The sequence below is a fragment of the Cervus elaphus genome, chromosome 2 (assembly GCF_910594005.1).
Source record: "Cervus elaphus chromosome 2, mCerEla1.1, whole genome shotgun sequence".
In the NCBI taxonomy this organism is placed as follows: domain Eukaryota; kingdom Metazoa; phylum Chordata; class Mammalia; order Artiodactyla; family Cervidae; genus Cervus; species Cervus elaphus.
In genome coordinates, this window is record NC_057816.1 from 22,173,030 (window position 1) to 22,191,194 (window position 18,165).

The 18,165-nt window shown below is 53.6% G+C and overlaps 2 protein-coding genes across 2 annotated transcripts; one reads left to right on the forward strand and one right to left on the reverse strand.

Moving 5' to 3' along the window:
• The first annotated feature begins 128 nt into the window (after positions 1-128).
• On the forward strand, positions 129-6,328 carry VSIG2 (V-set and immunoglobulin domain containing 2). Its single transcript, XM_043874241.1, has 7 exons — positions 129-1,145; positions 1,502-1,665; positions 2,444-2,651; positions 3,437-3,595; positions 4,545-4,664; positions 5,007-5,151; positions 6,144-6,328. The coding sequence occupies exons 1-7, from the start codon at positions 1,082-1,084 to the stop codon at positions 6,271-6,273; spliced, it is 990 nt and encodes a 329-aa protein (XP_043730176.1). The 5' UTR covers positions 129-1,081; the 3' UTR covers positions 6,274-6,328.
• A 232-nt stretch (positions 6,329-6,560) lies between these two features.
• NRGN (neurogranin) lies at positions 6,561-15,080 on the reverse strand. Its single transcript, XM_043874257.1, has 5 exons — positions 14,974-15,080; positions 13,872-14,057; positions 8,034-8,260; positions 7,802-7,819; positions 6,561-7,391 (listed from the first exon to the last, which is right to left on the reverse strand). The coding sequence occupies exons 2-3, from the start codon at positions 13,884-13,886 to the stop codon at positions 8,039-8,041; spliced, it is 237 nt and encodes a 78-aa protein (XP_043730192.1). The 5' UTR covers positions 13,887-14,057; positions 14,974-15,080; the 3' UTR covers positions 6,561-7,391; positions 7,802-7,819; positions 8,034-8,038.
• Positions 15,081-18,165: the final 3,085 nt, after the last annotated feature.

The following is an 18,165-nucleotide window of genomic DNA, read 5'->3' on the forward strand; positions in this document are numbered from 1 at the left end:
TTTAAAGTTGGAATTCCCAGGGAGAAGCTGACTCTCAGGATGATGCAAAGAGGACAGTACCAGGATTGTGGACCCAGCAGGGCTTCACACAGCCTCCGACTTGGCTTACTGGCTCAGGATGGCTCTTCTAGAGTCTTTACAAGGGTCGTGTGTTGTCAGGCGGTGGTGGTGGAGAGGAACAAGAACCTGGGGCGGGGAGATCCTAACTCACTTTGAGCAGCAAGGGGATGACATTGGTGACTTTGTGCTGGAGCTCACAGCTTGGGTGCCTGTGCACTTAATCTTCTGCTTCCTCCTCGAGGGCAGGGCCTGAAGAAACTGACCCCTCCTGCCCTCTCCCAGACTACTGAATCCTTCCTGTCCATGTCTATCCAGCAGTGATCCCCCTGTGCTGAGGCAGAGCCAGGCACAGGATGTGGGGCTGGTGTGTCTACACCAATCCTGCCACACCCTTTCCTACCAAGGGCGGGGGCTTCTCTAGACTTCAGTTTCTCTGCCCATGTAATGGGGTGGCTCTGGGAAGGGGGCAGGGTTATAGTTTCCATGGAGACTCCTTTCTCAACAAGGGATGCCAAAAGGGCCAAAGAAAGGGTCTCAGGGGAGAAAGGGATCTCCGAGGGGCTCAGAAAGAACAAGACTCTGTGAAGGGAGTGGAAGGGGAAGGTGGGGTCTTAGCCTGGGGTTCAGGCTCACAGTGTGAGACCCCGAAGTGGAGACATCATCTCAGGTTATCAGGATGCATCTCTTTTCCTCCAGGGTCACTCTTTCCCTGCAGAGCTCCCTCTCTGATCCCTCCCCTTCCCTGGAGTGCCCACCCCATCCCAAACCCAGCCCTCTCCCCGCCCCCCATGCCTGACAGCTTCAGAAATTGGGGGGAAAGGGACAACACAAGGGGTTAGGGTGAGAATGAGTCCCGTTTTGGGCCTGGAGGAGGGAGGAGCCCTTCCTTACCTGAGGGCCCGGCCGGCCTCTCCCCTTGTTTGCTCTGAGATAGCCAGTCTCGCTCGGCCCAGCACCAGCAGGCTGCGCGGTGGGCACTCCCTTCCTTCTCCCAGACCCAGACGGACCAAGAGTTGGCAGGATGATGACCTGGCTCCCCGGGGGCTTCCTCTGCAGGTTCCTGCTGGGCTGGGTCGGCCTGAGCGGTGAGGAGGGGGCTGGCGGATAGGGGTGAGAGCCAGCGGACCGCGGACGGGGAGGGGACGTGGAAGGCTGCTGGGAGGGTCGAGGACAGAGGCTGGAGGACAAGTTGGGCCTCTCTCGGGAGGGTTTAACCACCACCCGACTTCTGTTTTTCTTTGCCCGACAAACACACCCTGGGACCTGGCCCAGCCTTGGTCCTTTCACCCACCAACCTGGTGGGGACGTGGGCTCCTCCCTCCCGGAAACCTCAGGTTTCGGAAAGGGCGGGATGGAGAGGAGGGAGCTGAGCTCTGGCGGAGGGAGGGCACCCAGACCGGGTCATCTGAGCCCTTCCCCCGCGGGCCTCTGGCACCCCCAGCCCCCGGGTTGGCCGTGGAGGTGAAGGTGCCCTCCGAGCCCCTGAGCGCACCGGTGGGCAAGACCGCAGAGCTGGCCTGCAGCTACAGCACCTCGGTGGGAGACAACTTTGCCCTGGAGTGGAGCTTCGTGCAGCCTGGGAGGCCCGTCTCCATGTCCCAACCGGTGAGCTGGGGGCACCTTCGCGAGTGGGGGGCCTTCCTGCCTTTGGTGGACTTGACAAGGAGAGGCAGGACCAGGGGACCATCCTAGAATGAGGGCATGGGGTCAGAGAGAGTGCATTTGGGGATGAAAACACTTGGATGAAAAAAAATCAGTGGATTCTTTCTAGATCTTCTTAGGAACACAGTCTGCATGACCCTGTATCACATACACAGTCCTGCAGTTTGTAACTTCCTCCTCCATAGCTGGACTTCCCTGGTGGCTCAGTGGTAAAGAATCTGCCCGCTAATGCAGGAGATCGTGGTGCGATCCCTGGGCTGGGAAGATCCCCTGGAGGAGGAAATGGTGCCCACTCCAGTATTCTTGCCTGGGAAATCCCGTGGACAGAGGAGCCTGGTGGGCTGTAGTTCATGGGGTCACGAAGAGTCAGATAGGACTTAGTGTCTTCCCTATGTGAGTGCAGCTGCCGTGTCAGTTCACAAACTCACGGAGGCTAAGCTGCTGTGATTAAAAGCAGGATAAAATGCTGCCCCTTCCAAGAATATTTGCTCTCCCTCCCCGCCCCCCACCCCTGCATTGAGAGCTTGCGTAGCTGAAAGCAATGAGTCTAGTTCATTCAGCCCCTGGGAAGGGATGATATCTGGGGACAGACAGATCTTCACGGTTCTAGCTACAGGGTATCAGCTTCCCTGGCTGCTTTAAGGGAGGGTCTCTTATACCTGCTTTGAAGGACTGTAGAGTTGACGCCAGGTGGCAAAAGGCACATTCTGCTTCTCCACAGATCCTGTACTTCACCAATGGCCAGCTGTATCCAACTGGTTCTAAGGCAGAGAGGGCCAGCCTGCTTCAGAACCCCCCCACAGGAGGAGTGGCCACCCTGAAACTGACCGATGTCCGCCCCTCGGACACTGGAACCTACCTCTGCCATGTTAACAACCCGCCAGATTTCTACACCAATGGATTGGGGCTAATCAACCTTACTGTGCTGGGTAAGGCAGGCTAGGGACCCACCAGCCACCCACATTACCTGAAAGATTGCACTGGCCTTGCTAAATCGCCCCTCTCCTGCTTTCTAGCCCAAGCACCTAACTGCACCAGAGACCTTGAAGGAAAATACCCCCTTCCCAAAGCTGTCTAATCTTACCCTTGCTCCACCCTCCACAAAGAATGCCTCCTTCCTCAGTCCCTAGTAAACCTCTCCCACAGATAGGGATCTGAGTCAACCCCCAACAGCTCCCTCTTTAGGGGAACCTCCCATTTGCAGCTGGATTCTGTTCCTCTCTAGCAGAGAAAAGGTACGGCCAATTAAAGGAAGAAGGCACTCCATCACTAAGCACTGACTTCCTGTTCAGAGCATCCATCTCACCCCAAACTAGAGCCTGATTGGAGATGGGCAAACAGAAGAAACTATTAAAGGGGCTGGGGATGTTGACATGGAAAAGAGAAGACTTAGGTGGTGGTGTGTAACAGCTGCAATCAAATATCTGAAGAGCTGTCTTACAGAGGAGAGATTTTTTTCTTTTTTCTTTGTGGGCCCATAGGGCAGGAATTGGGACCAATGGGTGGATATCATATTAACACAGATTTGGCTTGACATATGAGGAAGAATTTCCTAACAATCAGAATTTCCAATAGTGGACATCACTTCCTGGAGATGATGTGGTGTGTGAACAGAAGTGATCTGCTAGGTGGTAGGAGTATTAAAGCAGGAAACCTAATGCTTCATGAAGGTGGGGCTAGAAGAAAGCTAAGGTACTTCTTGTGATTTCTGCAGTGCCCCCCAGTAGACCCTCATGCAGTCAGAGTGGTCAGACCTCCGTGGGGGGCTCTGCTGCCCTCAGATGCAGTTCTTCCACGGGAGCCCCCAAGCCAGTGTACAACTGGATCCGCCTTGGAGCTTCTCTTACACCTTCTCCTGGCAGCATGGTGCAAGGTAAGGGTGCAGGCCAGCAAGGAAGACGGGACTCAGAGCCTGGGCAAATCTGACCTCTAAACTCCACACACCCACAGTACAAGTTCCATGCCTGCAGGTATGAGACACATGGCTATATCTTTCCCCTACTTCTTCCTTGGCTGCCTTTACTGTTCTATCCTGTCTTCCTGTACCATCTGTGGCTGTGTGGTCCTGGGAGCATTTCTCAAGCTAAACGTATTTCTGATATCCTGGAAGACAGTGGAAGGCAGGGGGTATTCTGTGACTCCCACTTGTCTATTTTGGGGCTTGGGGTTCCTTGTAGATATCTTAATGGTCATGAGTCATTTCCAAACTTGCTAGTGAGGAAGCCAAGGCAGAGTAGCAAGGACTGGCTTGAATCTTCTTCAGGGGATCACATAGCTGGCTAAAGGCCTTGGCTTCTCAGACTCCTCATGCTGGCTCCAGTGCCCTGGCTACCCTTTCAACCCCCAGCAGAGCCCTTTACCAATCCAGAGAGCCCCCAGGCCACCTCCCGATGTGTACTCCTCCTTGTAAAAGGAAGGTAAGCAGCTTAGAAGAGCATTTGGGTCAGCTTAGAGCCCGCTCCAGAGGACACAATTTCTAGCAATCAAACCCTTTCCACCAACCAAGAAGCTGACATCAGCCAGTAGGCAGCCCACCGCAATTCCACTGCGGTTTCTGAACCTTTCATCTGTGCCGTTTCCCCTTCCCTGAAAAGGCAGCTGTGTAGGGTGGAAGGAGTACAGAACTTGCAGTGGTTTGACACCTCCTCTCTGGATCACCTCGGGCAATTACTTTCCTTCTCTGAGCCAGTTTGCCCACTTATAGAACGAGGTTAGTTCCTTCCTGATGGGATTGTGGTAAGGATGAAGTGAGATACGCTTTGGTCATAGTGTAGCTCCCTGCGAGTTGAATGAGTGATGGACACTTCTTCTTTACCCTTTAGATGAGGTGTCTGGCCAGCTCATTCTCACCAATCTCTCCCTGGCTTCCTCGGGCACCTACCGCTGTGTGGCCACCAACCAGATGGGCAGTGCGTCCTGTGAGCTGACCCTCTCTGTGACTGGTAGGGGATACTGGGCAAAGGCTGGGTTGGTCTGCCTGGGTTGGGGGTCGGTGTGAAGCCATCTGGGGCATCAAGGAAGGTCTGCTGCTCTGACGATCATGTGTCTCCTTGTGTATGTGCTAAGTCACTTCAGTTGTATCCGACTCTGCGACCCTATGGACTGTAGCCCCCCCAGGCTCCTCTGTCCATGGGATTCTCCAGGCAAGAATACTGGAGTGGATTGCCATGCTGTCCTCCAGGGGGTCTTCCTGACCTAGCGATCGAACCCAGGTCTTCTGCACTGCAGGCAGATTCTTTACCATCTGAGCCACCAGGCATTTATCTCCTTATGTGTCTCCTTAGACCCTTCCAAAGGCCGAGTGGCTGGGACTGTGATTGGGGTATTGCTGGGCGTGCTGTTCCTGTCCGTGGCTGTGTTCTGCCTGATAAGGTTCCAGAAAGAAAGGAGGAAGAGACCCAAGGAGACATTCGGGGGGAGTGACCTACAGTGAGCAGGAGGGCTGAGGGCTGGTCAGGGTGGGAGGAAAGGGCTTAACAGTTGGTGACTGCAACTCTCAAACTCTAACACCTTAAGAGGTGTTTCAGGGTGAGGGGCATGGCTCAGCCCTGGGCTTTGATTGTGCTGTGGGTAAAGTGTGGCTTGTGTATTTCAGCATGTGAGTGAAGTGTGCTGGGTGGAGGGCTTGGTTCATGAGCTGCTCTCTCCCTCCTAACACTTAGAAGAATGTTTTACTTTTCACTTTTAAGGAACTTTTACATACATCCACAGGCCATGGAGGGTGGGAATTGTTTGTTCTGAGCTCTCAGCTGAGTCTAGTTCTTCTGTGTGGGGAAGAGAGAGGTAGTAAGGAAAGGAGACGCAAAAGCTGCCTGTCATCAACTTCAGCTGTCAGCTGTGGGGTCCAGAATCGTGCATCATTTCTCCAAGTGTGGTCCTCACATTGGGAGAGTGCCTATGTGCTAAGCTGCTTTAGTCCTGTCCAACTCTTTGTGATCCTATGGACTGTAGCCTGCCAGTCTGTCCTCTCCAATCCCTCCTCTGTCCATGGGATTCTCCAGGCAAGAATACTGGAGTGGGTTGCCATGCCCTCCTTCAGGGGATCTTCCCAACCCAGGAATGAAACCTGTGTCTCTTATATAAGTCTCCTGCATTGGCAGGTGGGTTCTTTTCCCACTATCGCCACCTGGGAAGCCCAGTCCTCAGATTACCTGAACTAGGAGCTTGTTAAACATTCAGATTCAAACCACTTCCTATTCCTCCTGAAGCAGAATCTCTCTCTCTCTCTCTGTGTGTGTGTGTGTGTGTGTGTGTGTGTGTGTGTGTGTTGGGGGAAGCGATGGGGCCAGGAATCGTCATTTCAACCAAAATTCCACGAGGATTCCTACGCACACTAAAAATGAGAAGTCTCTGGGTTAGAGGATGGGTGTGCTCTGAGGGATGCGCCCAGCTTTCACTAAGAATTGCCTGTATCCCATCAGGGAGGACGCCATGGCACCTGGGATTTCTGAGCAACCTTCGGAAAGGGCAGATTCTAGCAATGGGCTCCTGGAGAGGCCCCCGTCTGCCAGCACGGTGACGACCAAGTCCAAGCTCCCTATGGTTGTCTGATTTCTCTCCTGATCCCCGAGGGGGAATATCAGAAATTAAAAGTTTTTGGCTACCATACTGTCTCCCTCTTCGTTTTGCCGGTTTAGCAAATTCCTCTAGGCGGCCCAGAGTATTCCCAGAAGGGATGCTGTAGGCGGGAAGTTTGATTCCCAAGGTACCTTCTAACCTTGGTTTCCCTCCTCCCTTCACCGTTCCGCCTCCACTTTTTGGTTTGGTCAAAGGAGACTTGTTCAGATTTCCATTGGTGGCCTCATGCACCCAAACTCCCTCCCTTCTGGCACCCTCTGAACACTTGGACATTCCTCTTTATTGTTCACATTCCAACCCAGCACAGTCACATGCACACACGGAGATAAAAACCCTCCCGGCCACAGCCCCAGGAGCCCGTGGGGGCGGGGCCAGCAGGAGCAGGGGCGGGGCCGCGGAAGACTCCTCCTACCGAGCCGTCCCCGGCTCTCGGCGTTCGCGTAAACAAGCTGAGAACTGGAGAGGCGGCTCTCGGGGTACGCTGGGGAGAGGGGAGGGCTGATTACAGGCAGGCGTGGGGTTGGGGCGTGACAGGGCAACTTCCCTTCTGATCACCGCCAGGGGCATCCGACATCATAAAAACCGTCCTCCCCTCTCTCCTCGCCCCAAAGTTCTGGACTAGGCTGGGGCGTGAGCGGCGCAGCAGAGACGCAGGGGTGCTCCCTTTAGCTGCGCGCGGAACTAAAGGGATTTCTTTTTTTCTTTTTTGGAGTGTTCTTGGGCTACGCTTAGGGCGCCCTCCGCAGTGCGCGAAGGGAAGCACGCGGAGGCTGCTGAGAGAGAGCTGCATGCTGGGTGCGGGGAGAGGTGGGCGAGAAGCTAAAGAAGAAAGATTTGGGCGCGCGAGGATGGGGGGGGGGCGGGTCAGGGTGGGGAGGAAGGGCGAACGGGGACCGTACTAGACTGGAGAGCTAACTAAAAGGGCACGGCCTTAGCGACTGATGGACGAAGTGTTCCTGGGAGAGGGAGTCTCTGGGGGAAGCAGAGAGGGCTCCTGAAGCTGGCAGGTTGGTGGAAAGGAGAGGATCACAGACACGGCAGGGAAGTCTCGTCACTGCGAAGGGGACGCGGCATCCATCTGTCTCGGGAAACTGAGCAAAGAGAAGGGGTGAGCACCTGCCCGCTCCCAGTACTTTATTCTCTCCCCTCCGTCCTGAACCGGGGCACCCAGGGCGGGGAGCATCGGGGACCCCGGATCACCCGGGACTGCCCACCCGGAGTCACTGGGCTGAAATGAGCCCGCGGCCGGTAGGTGTGCGAGCCGCGGGGTGTTTGTGACGCCCGGGCCCGACTGGTGCAGTCCAGTGCGGGTGGCAGGCCTGTCGGTCCAGGGGCGCCCCGTCGCAGCGTCAGGTGTCACCAAGAGTTAGAAAGCCCGCAGGCGCAGGGGCATTTTCCCTGGCTGGGAGGAGGGTGGGGGCGGTCGAAGGGAAGGTGTGGGTCTGGGGCTTTTCTTTCACTCAGGGGTCCCACCCCGCTGCTTCGGAGTCGCATCCATTACCTTCGAAAATGCTCAGTCCTTCGGTCCGGGGCGAGGCAGAATGGAGGATGGAGATAGAAACAGGTGAGCTCTCGAGCCCGCAGCCTCCTCCCCACCACGCGCCCCCACCCCACATCGCCAATTTCCTTGGCTCCCTCCACTCCCTTCTCCATCCCCCAGTGCCCTTAGTCATCCTTGCACCTTCGGAGGAAGGGGCCCGGTGTCGGGAAGGAGAGCCTGCGGCCCGCCTCACCTGGCCTAGTCTCCGCTGGGACCGCCGCCCGCGCCTCCCCGGGCGCCCCCAGCTCCGCCTGGTCCCCCGGGGCCCGGGCCCTTCCGGCCGCGCTCTCCGCTCTTTATCTTCTTCCTCGCCATGTGGCCCCGGAAACTCGCCTGGATTTTGGCAGCGGCCGCGTTGGCACCCGGATCGTCCAGAGGGATGTCTAGAATGTCGTCGTCCGGCTTGGAGCAGGCGCTCTCCTGGGGGGCGGGGTAGCGGGGGGGGGGTGTCTTGTGGGGTGACCCGGCCGAGATCCCCGAGAGGGTGGGGTAGGAGGAGAGACTTGGGGGACTGAGGCCAGGACGACGCGGGAGTGGGAAGCTCAGAGGGGCTAAGGCAGGGCCCGCACTGGGGCGGGGGGAGGGGACGGGGTGTGTGTGTGCGTGTGTGTCTTGGGCAGCGGCAGACAAAAAGGAAGGTTCGGGGTCAGGTGAACACAGTTGTGTTCTCAACTCAGGAAAAAGAAGCGCACAGTAGATGTGCTACAAGACAGCCAGGTGAGTGAGCCAAGGCCCAGCCAGCAGCCCAGTGAAGGGGGCCGGCTGGCTGTCTGGAGGGTGCACACAATTACTGGAGAAAAGCAAAGTAAACCACGCCGGGACTCCGGGACATGGCTGCCTTTCCCCCATCCTCAGAGGGTGCCTCTGGCTCAGAAGGGTCCCTGCTGAGTCCAGGATTCCCTGGGAGAGGGTTTAGAAGAATCAGCAGGCTGTCCCTTCGCTAAGTAAAAATCACCCCAGAGCTCAAAGCTGGGATGAGGGTGAAGATGGGGCTTACCCTGCAGTGGGGTAGCCCCCGCCCAACCCAGGGCTAGAGGCCAGAGACTGTTCCCCCATTCATGCTCCATTCTGCACTGCTCCAAACACAGGAGAGAGGGAATGGTCTGCAAGAAGCTACAGAGAAAAGGCTTCACTTCAAAAAAGGACAAAGGAAAGATAAGCAGGAGCAAGAAGCCCTTTCCATGAGGTGCTCAAGAGAAAGAAAAGAATCATGACAATGGTTCCTAATACTATCGAAGCACTGCCCTTGTTCCAGGCATGGCAACACAAGGTTTTACAGATGTTATTTTATTTAGCCCTGGCGACAACGCTATGACGTACCTTTTACTGTTATCGCAGTTGACCCCTAATCAAACTGAGTTAAGTGTTGAAAACCTACCTGAGGTTGTGCAGGTAGTTATCAGGACCAAAGAGTCAAGCCTTTTGTATGTCAGAGTCCAGAGTCTATTTTTAACCCCTGCCTGTGTATTTGCTAAGTCACTTTAGTCCTGTCCGACTCTGTGACCCAATGGACCATTGCCCGCCAGGCTCTTCTGTCCATGGGACTCTCCAGGCAAGAATACTGGAGTGGATTGCCCTGCCCTCCTCCAGGGGATCTTCCCGACCCAGGGATCGAACCTGGGTCTCATGTGTCTCCCGGTTCTTTACCACTAGCGCCACCTAGGAAGCTCCTTTTAACTCCTACTCTGCAGATAAGCAAAGGCAGTCAAGAAAATGAACCATGCTCTACCACTTGCTAATTGAGTGGTCTTGGGCAAGTTTTCTAATCTTTTCCTATCTCCATTCCTTCATCTGAAATCAGGTTCCTCTGGGTCATGGGGAAGAATAAACACTGTGATATGCAGAAAGTTTCTGGCACAATCTAGTCACTCGATTAATGGTAGCTATTATGATTCTTTTAAATAATGGTAAGTTGATGCAAGATAGTTGTTTCTGTAGGTTGAAGCAGTCATGTAAAAACAATTTCACAGGGAGCAACCGAAAAATAAGACCCAACCCAACAGCTTTGAGGTGAGGTGGGAAGCTTAAGGTTAACTATGGAGTTAAAAGGGCATTTCTCCTTCGAACTGACCCTCTAGCTTCTAGGAATTTGTCTTTTTTTTTTTTTTGGCCTGAGGACTTCCACTAGTTTCGCTGTGTTTTTGTTTCTCTGGCAGGAGATGACCACAGTCTCATGTACTAAGAGTAATTCAGTTCCATTCCTTTCTCTTCCCTCCATCACGTGTCCAGTTCACGGAATTAAGATGAGTGTGAGTGGGACCTCACCAGATCTCACCTCAGGACTTGCTTAGGTTTCAATCCCAGATGCCTAAGTCCAGGTTTACAAATGGCTTCCTCTCATCATGGTCCCCAAGGTTGTCTGCATTTTATGGGCTTCAGAGATCTTTGGTTTGTGCTCAAGATGTCCACAGTTGAGTTAAATATGGGTGAACGATGTTATCAAGGACTGGGGTGGCTGTGGAGGGGCCCAACACACTCTTTTTGTCTTTCCTGGGCCTACCACTCTCTCCCTGACATCTCATTCCCCACTTACAAACAGAAACCACTCTTTTTTGGATCCTCGATTCTCAGAACTCAAACCTTTCTTGGGGATATTCTTAGGGAACGGTGAAAGTTTCTTCTCCAAAGAGGACAGTGATCAAAAACGCATGCCCAACGCCCTCCCCTGAGCCAGCAGCTGTAGAGGTTGAGCGGAGGAAGGGGTATCTTCCCCCAGACATGCTCAGACCCACCTGCTGTCACCACCCACCCCAGCTGCATCCAGAATGGAACAACAGGCAGAGCCACCCCCAACTCACTGCTCCTCCCCAGAGTCCACTCCCTCTCCCTCCAGCTGAGTTCTCAGGACAGAGCTGGAGGGACAGTATAAAGACCTAGGAAGGGTGCCCAGGTTGGTGCCTTCCAAAACCAAGATCTGATGGTGTGTGCCTGAGAGCTCTGCATGAACTAGGGGGCTTCTGGGAGGGGGAGGCGGGCAGTTGTGGGCAAAACACAAGTCATGGCTCTTGGTCCCAAACATCACTTCAGCTCTGAGGTTCTCAATATCTTCAGCCACATCTAGAAGTTGGCCCCAATTAATGCAGTCTCCTTCAGCTCCCCTGTCCTAAAGGTTTTAAGAATTATCCCTGCCTGCTGCTTGTCATATGCTGGGTCCTGTGCTAAGCACTTTGCACCCATTGGTGGTGGTGATGGTTTAGTCAATCAGTCCTGTCTGACTCTTGCAACCCCATGGAGCCCACCAGGCTCCTCTGTCCATGGGATTTCCCAGGCAAGAATACTGGAGTGGGCTGCTGTTTCTCGCTCCAGGGGATCTTCCCGACCCAGGGATTGAACACGCGTCATCCGCATTGCAGGCGGATTCCTTACTGCTGAGCCATCAGGGACGCCCTCATTTAATCTCTATTTTCCAGGTCAAGAAACATCCAAGACATTTTGCAAATTACCCAAGGTCACAGAGCCGACAAATAGTGATGGGATTCAGAAACCTGTGATGTGAACCACTGCCTCAGGGCAGGTAATTATTTCTATGAGCTGGATCAAGTCAACTACACTAAGTGGAAAAAAAAAAAAAAAAAAGTCCAAAACTGTTTCTTTGCCTTTTTATATTAAGTGATTCAGGAAAAGTCAGATATTTGTGACTATGTAAATTGGCAACTGGTACATCTGAATCAACAGCTCTTGCTCTTAAAAAAAAAAAGCAGGGCTATTTTCTTCTCATTTCTGTTTGAGCCTCCTTACCAAGGAGGAAGAAGGGAGTAAGGGAGGACTAGGTGTTGCCCAAACACCAGGGTGGACAGTCAGCAGGGAGGGCCCAGGATGGAAGGTGAAGAGGGGCGGGTTCCCAACCTCCCAGATGTGCTGTTCACTGTGCATGTGCCAGCTTCCTCCCAGCGCAGAGCCCAGCCCTACACAGAATGGAGATGGGTAGGAAGATGCTCAGCCCAGCCCTGCCCCAACCCTCAGCCCTGTCACCTCTTCTTGGCCCCCCTGCTCAGCCTGGCAGAGAGTTATCTCTTGCTCAGCCCTTTAGCCCTGCACACCTAGGACATGACGGGAAAGGGGGAAGGCGCCTGGGTACAGAATGCACTGGAGGAGGTGACCCAGAATGCGGGGCCACTGGGATAATTGTGTGTTTGCCTCTGCTGTACTATTTGAGTGAGCAGCTTCTTCTTTTTTAGGGGACACTTATTCCAGCCATGCCCACCAGCCCCTCAGTATGGCTTTCTGGGCACTCAGGAACATGGTCCAGGGCAGACCAGAGTCCACAGGCAGGCACCCGACATCCTACTCTAATTAGTCCTGCAGGTGCCAGTGGGGACAAGTTACTCTCCTTCTCTGGCTTTTTGGAGTCTTTGCTCTCACATTTCTTTCCATTGACCATGCTTCCTGACTTATCGTCCCCACCATTCTTACCATCTGGGCAATATTTCCTCTCCCCCACAGACATACCCAGAACCCACCATGCATTTATTTTCTCTGTTTTGTAAAACACCACTGTGGGGTGAGGAGCCCAGGAACCTCCATTAAGAGCCCAGTTCTCCTTTCACAACCAAAAACTGCTTCCAGGAGAACAACAGAGTGGAAAGGCTGGAAGAAAATATGTTATCAGGGCTTTCTCCAGGGGTGGGATTGTAGATGATTGACATGTTTCTTTTTTTACACTTTTCTTCAGTTTAAATTTTTTTTTCTGTTATGAGCATATTACCTTTATAATGAAATATTGGAAATATTTATAGGAGAGGTTAAATTAACAGCTGTTGGAATCAGACAAGTCTAGTGTTCCACTTCCACACTTAGAAGCTGTACTTCCATGGGCAAGTCATTTAATCTTTCTAAACCTCACTTTGCACATCTATAAAATGGAAAAATATCTACCTCACAGGGTTGTCGTGATGGTTAAATATAAACTGTTATGTACATGGTAAGCATTCACAAATTGACAACAATTATTTGTATTAATAAGAGCTAAACATCATAACAACAACCACAACCACTTGCCCCTAAGTTCTTTCTGCCTCTTAGTACTCAGACACAGGGAAACCTCACCTCTTCTAAATTGGGCTATTCCTTCCATCCAAACCTAATTTTTCCCCTTTTCTAAGCCATACGGTGGAGGGTGGGGAGCAGGCAAAGTCATAACTTCTTGTGTCATTAGCTGAGTTGACCAAATGGCTGAGAATACAAGGACTTTGAAGTCGGACTTTCTCCATATGTAAGGACTAAAAATAAATAAATAAAAGTAACAAGTAAATAAACACAAACATATCGTATACACGTATGATCACCACTCCTCGGGTGTGCCAGGAGCCTGGTCCTGTGCGAGGCGCTTTCATGCCGGCACCTGCACAGCGACCTGCTTTGGCGTCAGGTCTCCTTGTGGCGCTGACAAATTGCAGACACTTCCTTCCCTCGCCAGCAGGGCTCTCTCGCGGTCACTTCACCCAGCCCCCTCCAGAGCTAGAAAGCGTTGGAGGCCGGGCCAAATCCCTCCCCAGGACCACACGGACTAGGCTTTCCGCTGCCCACCATCAGTACTAAGGTAACCACTATGAACTGACTATCTCACCCGGCGCTGCACAGGACGCCAGGGTCACCAAGGTCATCCTGTCCGCTCACCGACGGCGGCAGTAGTGGGACGGGGATTGGGGCGGGGGCCGAAAGCCAGGGGAAAGGAGTCGCGGTTGCTTCGCTAGGCGACGGTTTCCAGCGTCTCCCTGGGGAAGTTCCTCTTCTCATCTAACCTGCAGCTTTCCTGTTGCAGAGCCTTGTCGAGCTCCGGGTCCAACCTAGACTGCTTGGCGGATGGGCGCTCAGACGCCCCCGCGAGTTGGGGAGCATTTTTCCTAGGGCTTCCCAGTCAGGCGGGCGCCTTCCACCACCCACCATTCGCGTCTCAGCAGGCACCCTTAGGGCTCCTAGGTCTTCTGCACCCACTTCCATCCCCTCACTCCCCACTCCGCCTCCCGGAGCTTCTCGGTAGCCCCTTCCCCAGACCAAGCTGAGTGCCCGCCCCCCAGGCCCGCTCACTTACGGTGCAGCAGTCCATGTTTGATGTCGGGGGCCCTTGGCTGGGACGGAGGCTGGCGCAGGGGTTCTGCGCGGTGACGGGTGGGGACCCTGGGGCGGTGGCGAGGCAGCCGATCCGCGCCGAACCAGCCGCTCAGCTCTCGGGTCCTCTCTCCCGCGCTCCGCTCTGCAGGAGAAAGTATCCAGAGCCCTGCGGAAGAGAAGCCAATCAGGAGAAGCCCTAGGTAGAGTGGGCGGGGGGATTGGAGGCAGGGCCACGCCCCCTCGCGGCTCCCTCCTCCTCGCCCCGCCTCCTGCCCCAGCCCGTCTGCCTACACACTTCCATCCATTCCTCCTACACACCCCAGCCTCCCAAACTCACCACCAACACTGCTGCCGAGGCGGCAGACTGCCAAGCAGATGTATGCCGGCGCACGCAGAAGGAGGACCCCGACATCCCGGGCACAAAAACACTCGCATCTGGGCACAACACTCCTCCCACCCACAGAGAGAAAATCATGCACCCCTCACCCACACTTCCACAAACTAACTAGAGTCCCAGATATGGTTCCCTCTACCTTCCCTCCCCCCTCAGGCCTCAAAGAAATAAATGCACCCCTAGGACGTGCGGTTTAAAGGTGTCGTCATCACTCTGCGGTGGAATGGGGAAGGTGTGGGTACACAACCCGGTAGTGGGCACACGGAAACACAAAAGTTCACACCAGAACCCCACACGCCCATATATGATACTCCCCAGGCTCACTAAAACGTGCACTTCGACATGCAGACACAGCCTGCAAAAATAACTACACAGGCCTTGTACACAGGCTGTGCAGATACACGCAGACTCCCTGTTATGTGCAACCACCAGCACACATGTACACGGCAATCACTCTACTGGAAATGTCTGCATTACGTATCTATCTATCTATCCATCCATCCATTCCGTCTACATGTCCTGCACTAACAAGACAAAATCATATATGCACAACACCCATTTGGTGTGTGTGTATACATATATATATTATATATGGATATACACACCCTTCCTTCTCATTCCCCAAACCACACCTCCCCAACATCTTGTTCCATTGCTTCTGAATAAGACAAATACTGGCTACGCTCACCCCTTGCACCTGGGAGGGGAAGAAAATACTCTCAACCCCAGTGTAGGGAAATATCCGAAGTCATCAGTTCTTTGGGTCCATGGTGGAGGAAGGATGTGGGCTTTGTGAGAGGCTTGGGAAGGGAGATATGGGAGGAGGAGCCTCGTGGGAGAACAGCCTGGTGGGGGAACAGCTTGCCAACCTCCCCCAACCGGTCAGGGTACCAGAGCTAGCAGCGTGGCATGCTAGTGAAGAGGTTGGGCCACCTCCGAGAAAACTGGGAGGTCCTTCTCAGCTGATGTCCCAGAGGAGGGAAGGAAGCAAGGATGCCTGCTCTTCAGGTGTGTGGACTGGAGCCAAGGGGAGGAAGGGGAAAATGCTCTGTGGCTCTGGCTGCTACAGGGGATGCTGAAACAGAACTGATGCGACCCCACAGCCCCTCGCCTGTCCTAGCATGACTGTTGCATGCTTCCTTCCTACCTGAACATTTGGGCTTTGCTTGCCAAAGGGAAAATGAGTGGGAGGGAAATTCTGGTAGTCACTCAGGTTGGGGACAGGTTTAGCCAGCTTGTCCCCCAAGCTGAGCTGGATGCCGGCTGGGATTCCAGGCCCTGGGGTGTAGGGATGTCTCTCAGCAGGTTTGGGACTCACCCACCCTTGTAACTGAAAATCTGTTCCCCAGTCTGTCTCTGGCACATCCTTCATCCCCCCCCACCTCCACCTCCACCAAATGACAGAAAGTCCTGGGAACTCGGGCCCTTGCCTACATGAGGGCCTCGGGTTGTGTCAGTTCCCATTAGTTTTCAACTCTGGGTTCCAGAGGAGAGAGGGAAGGAGGACCTGGGGGGCACACTGGATATCAGGCCTGGACTCCGGGCTTATCTCTTCCCAAATTAGAGCTGAGGAATTCGGGATTGAGTGAGTTTGCAGTGAAGTCTCCCAAGTTGCTAGGCAACATCACTCTGCAGCCTGCATTGCCTCTGGGCCCTTCTTCCTGCTGGTCAGAGCTGAAGAGGGGGTATCTTACTAATGTACCCCTCTTCAGACCCCTGCACAGGCAGCACGCCTTTCCTCCTCCTGAACAACACCTTTGTGAGGAGGTGAGGGTGTCTCTGAACACCCGCAGGCCCAAGGGACAATGGCTACGCGACTGTGGTTCCACCCGGAAAACAACCATTTCAGCAACAGCCCACTTGAGGCGCCTACGCAGAACTGGCCACAGTGCTTGTCAGGGGGATGGGCAGGCGCCGAGGTGAGGAAAAGGTAGACAGACAGGAAGGCAGAGACAGAAATAGGAAGGCAGACACCCACAGACTCAAGTATCCAGAGGGGAGCAGCACCACGGATGTCCCCATGTAATGACACCTCCACGCACACACACACACACACACACACACGCACACACACTGGTCACACATCTGCAGAGACACGTACTGTGGGCTCCTCGCCACATGGGCACATCCAAAGACATGCACAGAAGTGGACCCCTCCACCAGCTCACATCGAGGGCATGCACATCCTCTGGTGAGGGGTTCCTCTTCTGGACTAGGTGACTTAGGCTGTTGGCAAGTCTGGCTGGGTAGATCTGTGAGCCTCTGATTCTCGAATCAATGAGAAGGAAAGGAGACTGGAGCAGTGAGAACTGAGGGGTCCCGCGACTTTGAGGACCTGGGGAGATCAGGTGACACTCCCCATAGAGAACTGCCTGGCCTGGGGCCAGCCTTTGGAGTGTTACCTGTTAACACACTGGGCTTGGCCCTGCATTTACCGTCCTCGACTTTTCACATTTCAAAAACTTCCCTGTCTTCACTGACTCCCACTGCTATTGAAGGAGGACTGCAGGCCTAGAAAGGAGAGGAAGTCTGCAAGGGCCTGGTTTGAGGGTGAGCTGGGGCCCATGGGTGCTGCACTCAGCTGGGAGTAGGGAGGTGGAGGGCACAGAATAGATGGCAAAGCTGGCAGAGGAGGAGATGGTTCGACACAAGAGAGGATAAAAGATGGATTAGTGGGAAGCTTCTAGGGTCCAGTACAGATCCTTCTTGGGACAGATGGAGGGGGATTTGGAGAGAGCTGGTCCTCGTAAGCAGAGACAAACGCCAAGGCACATGGCAAGCTATTTGCCAAGACTCGTGGCTTCCCCGCCTTGGAGTGGGCACTTTTTGAACATAACATCCTAGCTCTAACCCACAGCGGGACTCCACGATAAGACGAGGGTGGGACGTGGGAGGCTGTGCCTTTGGTGAAGCCGAGCTGGGGGCTTCTTAGGTCAGGATTTTGAGTGGAAGGGGTGAGGGTAGCAGGAAATTCAGTTTTCTCAGCAAATATTTCAGCTTTTGCTGTAGTCGTATTTTTAGCGACTTGGTTGGCAGAGGAGGAGCCCGGGTACAGTTTTAAAGGGGCCTCTACCAGACTGAAGGTCTCCTCCCACCCTCCCCCCACATGTCAGAAAGGCAAGGAGGAGAAGGCACAAGGGATTCAAATCTAAAAGTCGGTTTTGCTAGGCATTAGGCCACCGCAAAGGCATCTTCGCGGGCAGTCGTTGTCTGTTTTCATCAACATCATTCTCAAGAGCATCCTTATCAAGAGTAAATATTTCTCGAACTTCTGCCGTGTGCAGGGTGCTGCTCCAGACAGGATAGAAAAAGCTTACCAGGATACACTTGGTAAGACAGGGAAGGGAGCAAGACTTCCGAGTGAGTGCTGGGCGCTGTGTGTCGTGCTAGCCACGCTGTAAATGTGATTTCGTTTAATTCTGGTAACAACCCTGCAAGTTAGGACTTATCTTTCCTATTTTACAGATGAGGATGCGAAGACTTTCAGGGGTTGAAGAATTTACCCACGCTTCCACCGTCATGAAATGCAAGAGCCCGGATTTAAAACCCAGAAGAGAATGATAATATTATCCTAAATCTGAATAATGATTTACAAGGTGTTTCCACAATCATGATTTAATTTGGTGCTTTTGAGAACTGTGTGAGGAGGTATTAGTATTTTTAATCCATCTGAGCAGGAAGGGAGGCCTGGAGAGATTCAGGGGCTCGTGTCTTGTTGATACGAGTCTGGTACACTGCAGGACTAAGACTAAAAGGCAGGAATTCTATTATAGCTTTGAATTCTATGAGTATTCACCTCTACGACTCCCAGTGCTTACTGGGCTCGAAAGATGGGTTACAGTGGTTAACAAATCGTGAGCTGCCTCTCTTCTCTTGGCTC

Bases quoted from the DNA above. Each gene is read 5' to 3' on its own strand.
- VSIG2 (XM_043874241.1), top strand. From the start codon at position 1,082: ATGATGACCTGGCTCCCCGGGGGCTTCCTCTGCAGGTTCCTGCTGGGC. The intron at 1,666-2,443 runs GTGAGCTGGGGG...GCTTCTCCACAG, and splicing joins CCGTCTCCATGTCCCAACCG to ATCCTGTACTTCACCAATGG. The intron at 5,152-6,143 runs GTGAGCAGGAGG...GTATCCCATCAG, and splicing joins TTCGGGGGGAGTGACCTACA to GGAGGACGCCATGGCACCTG.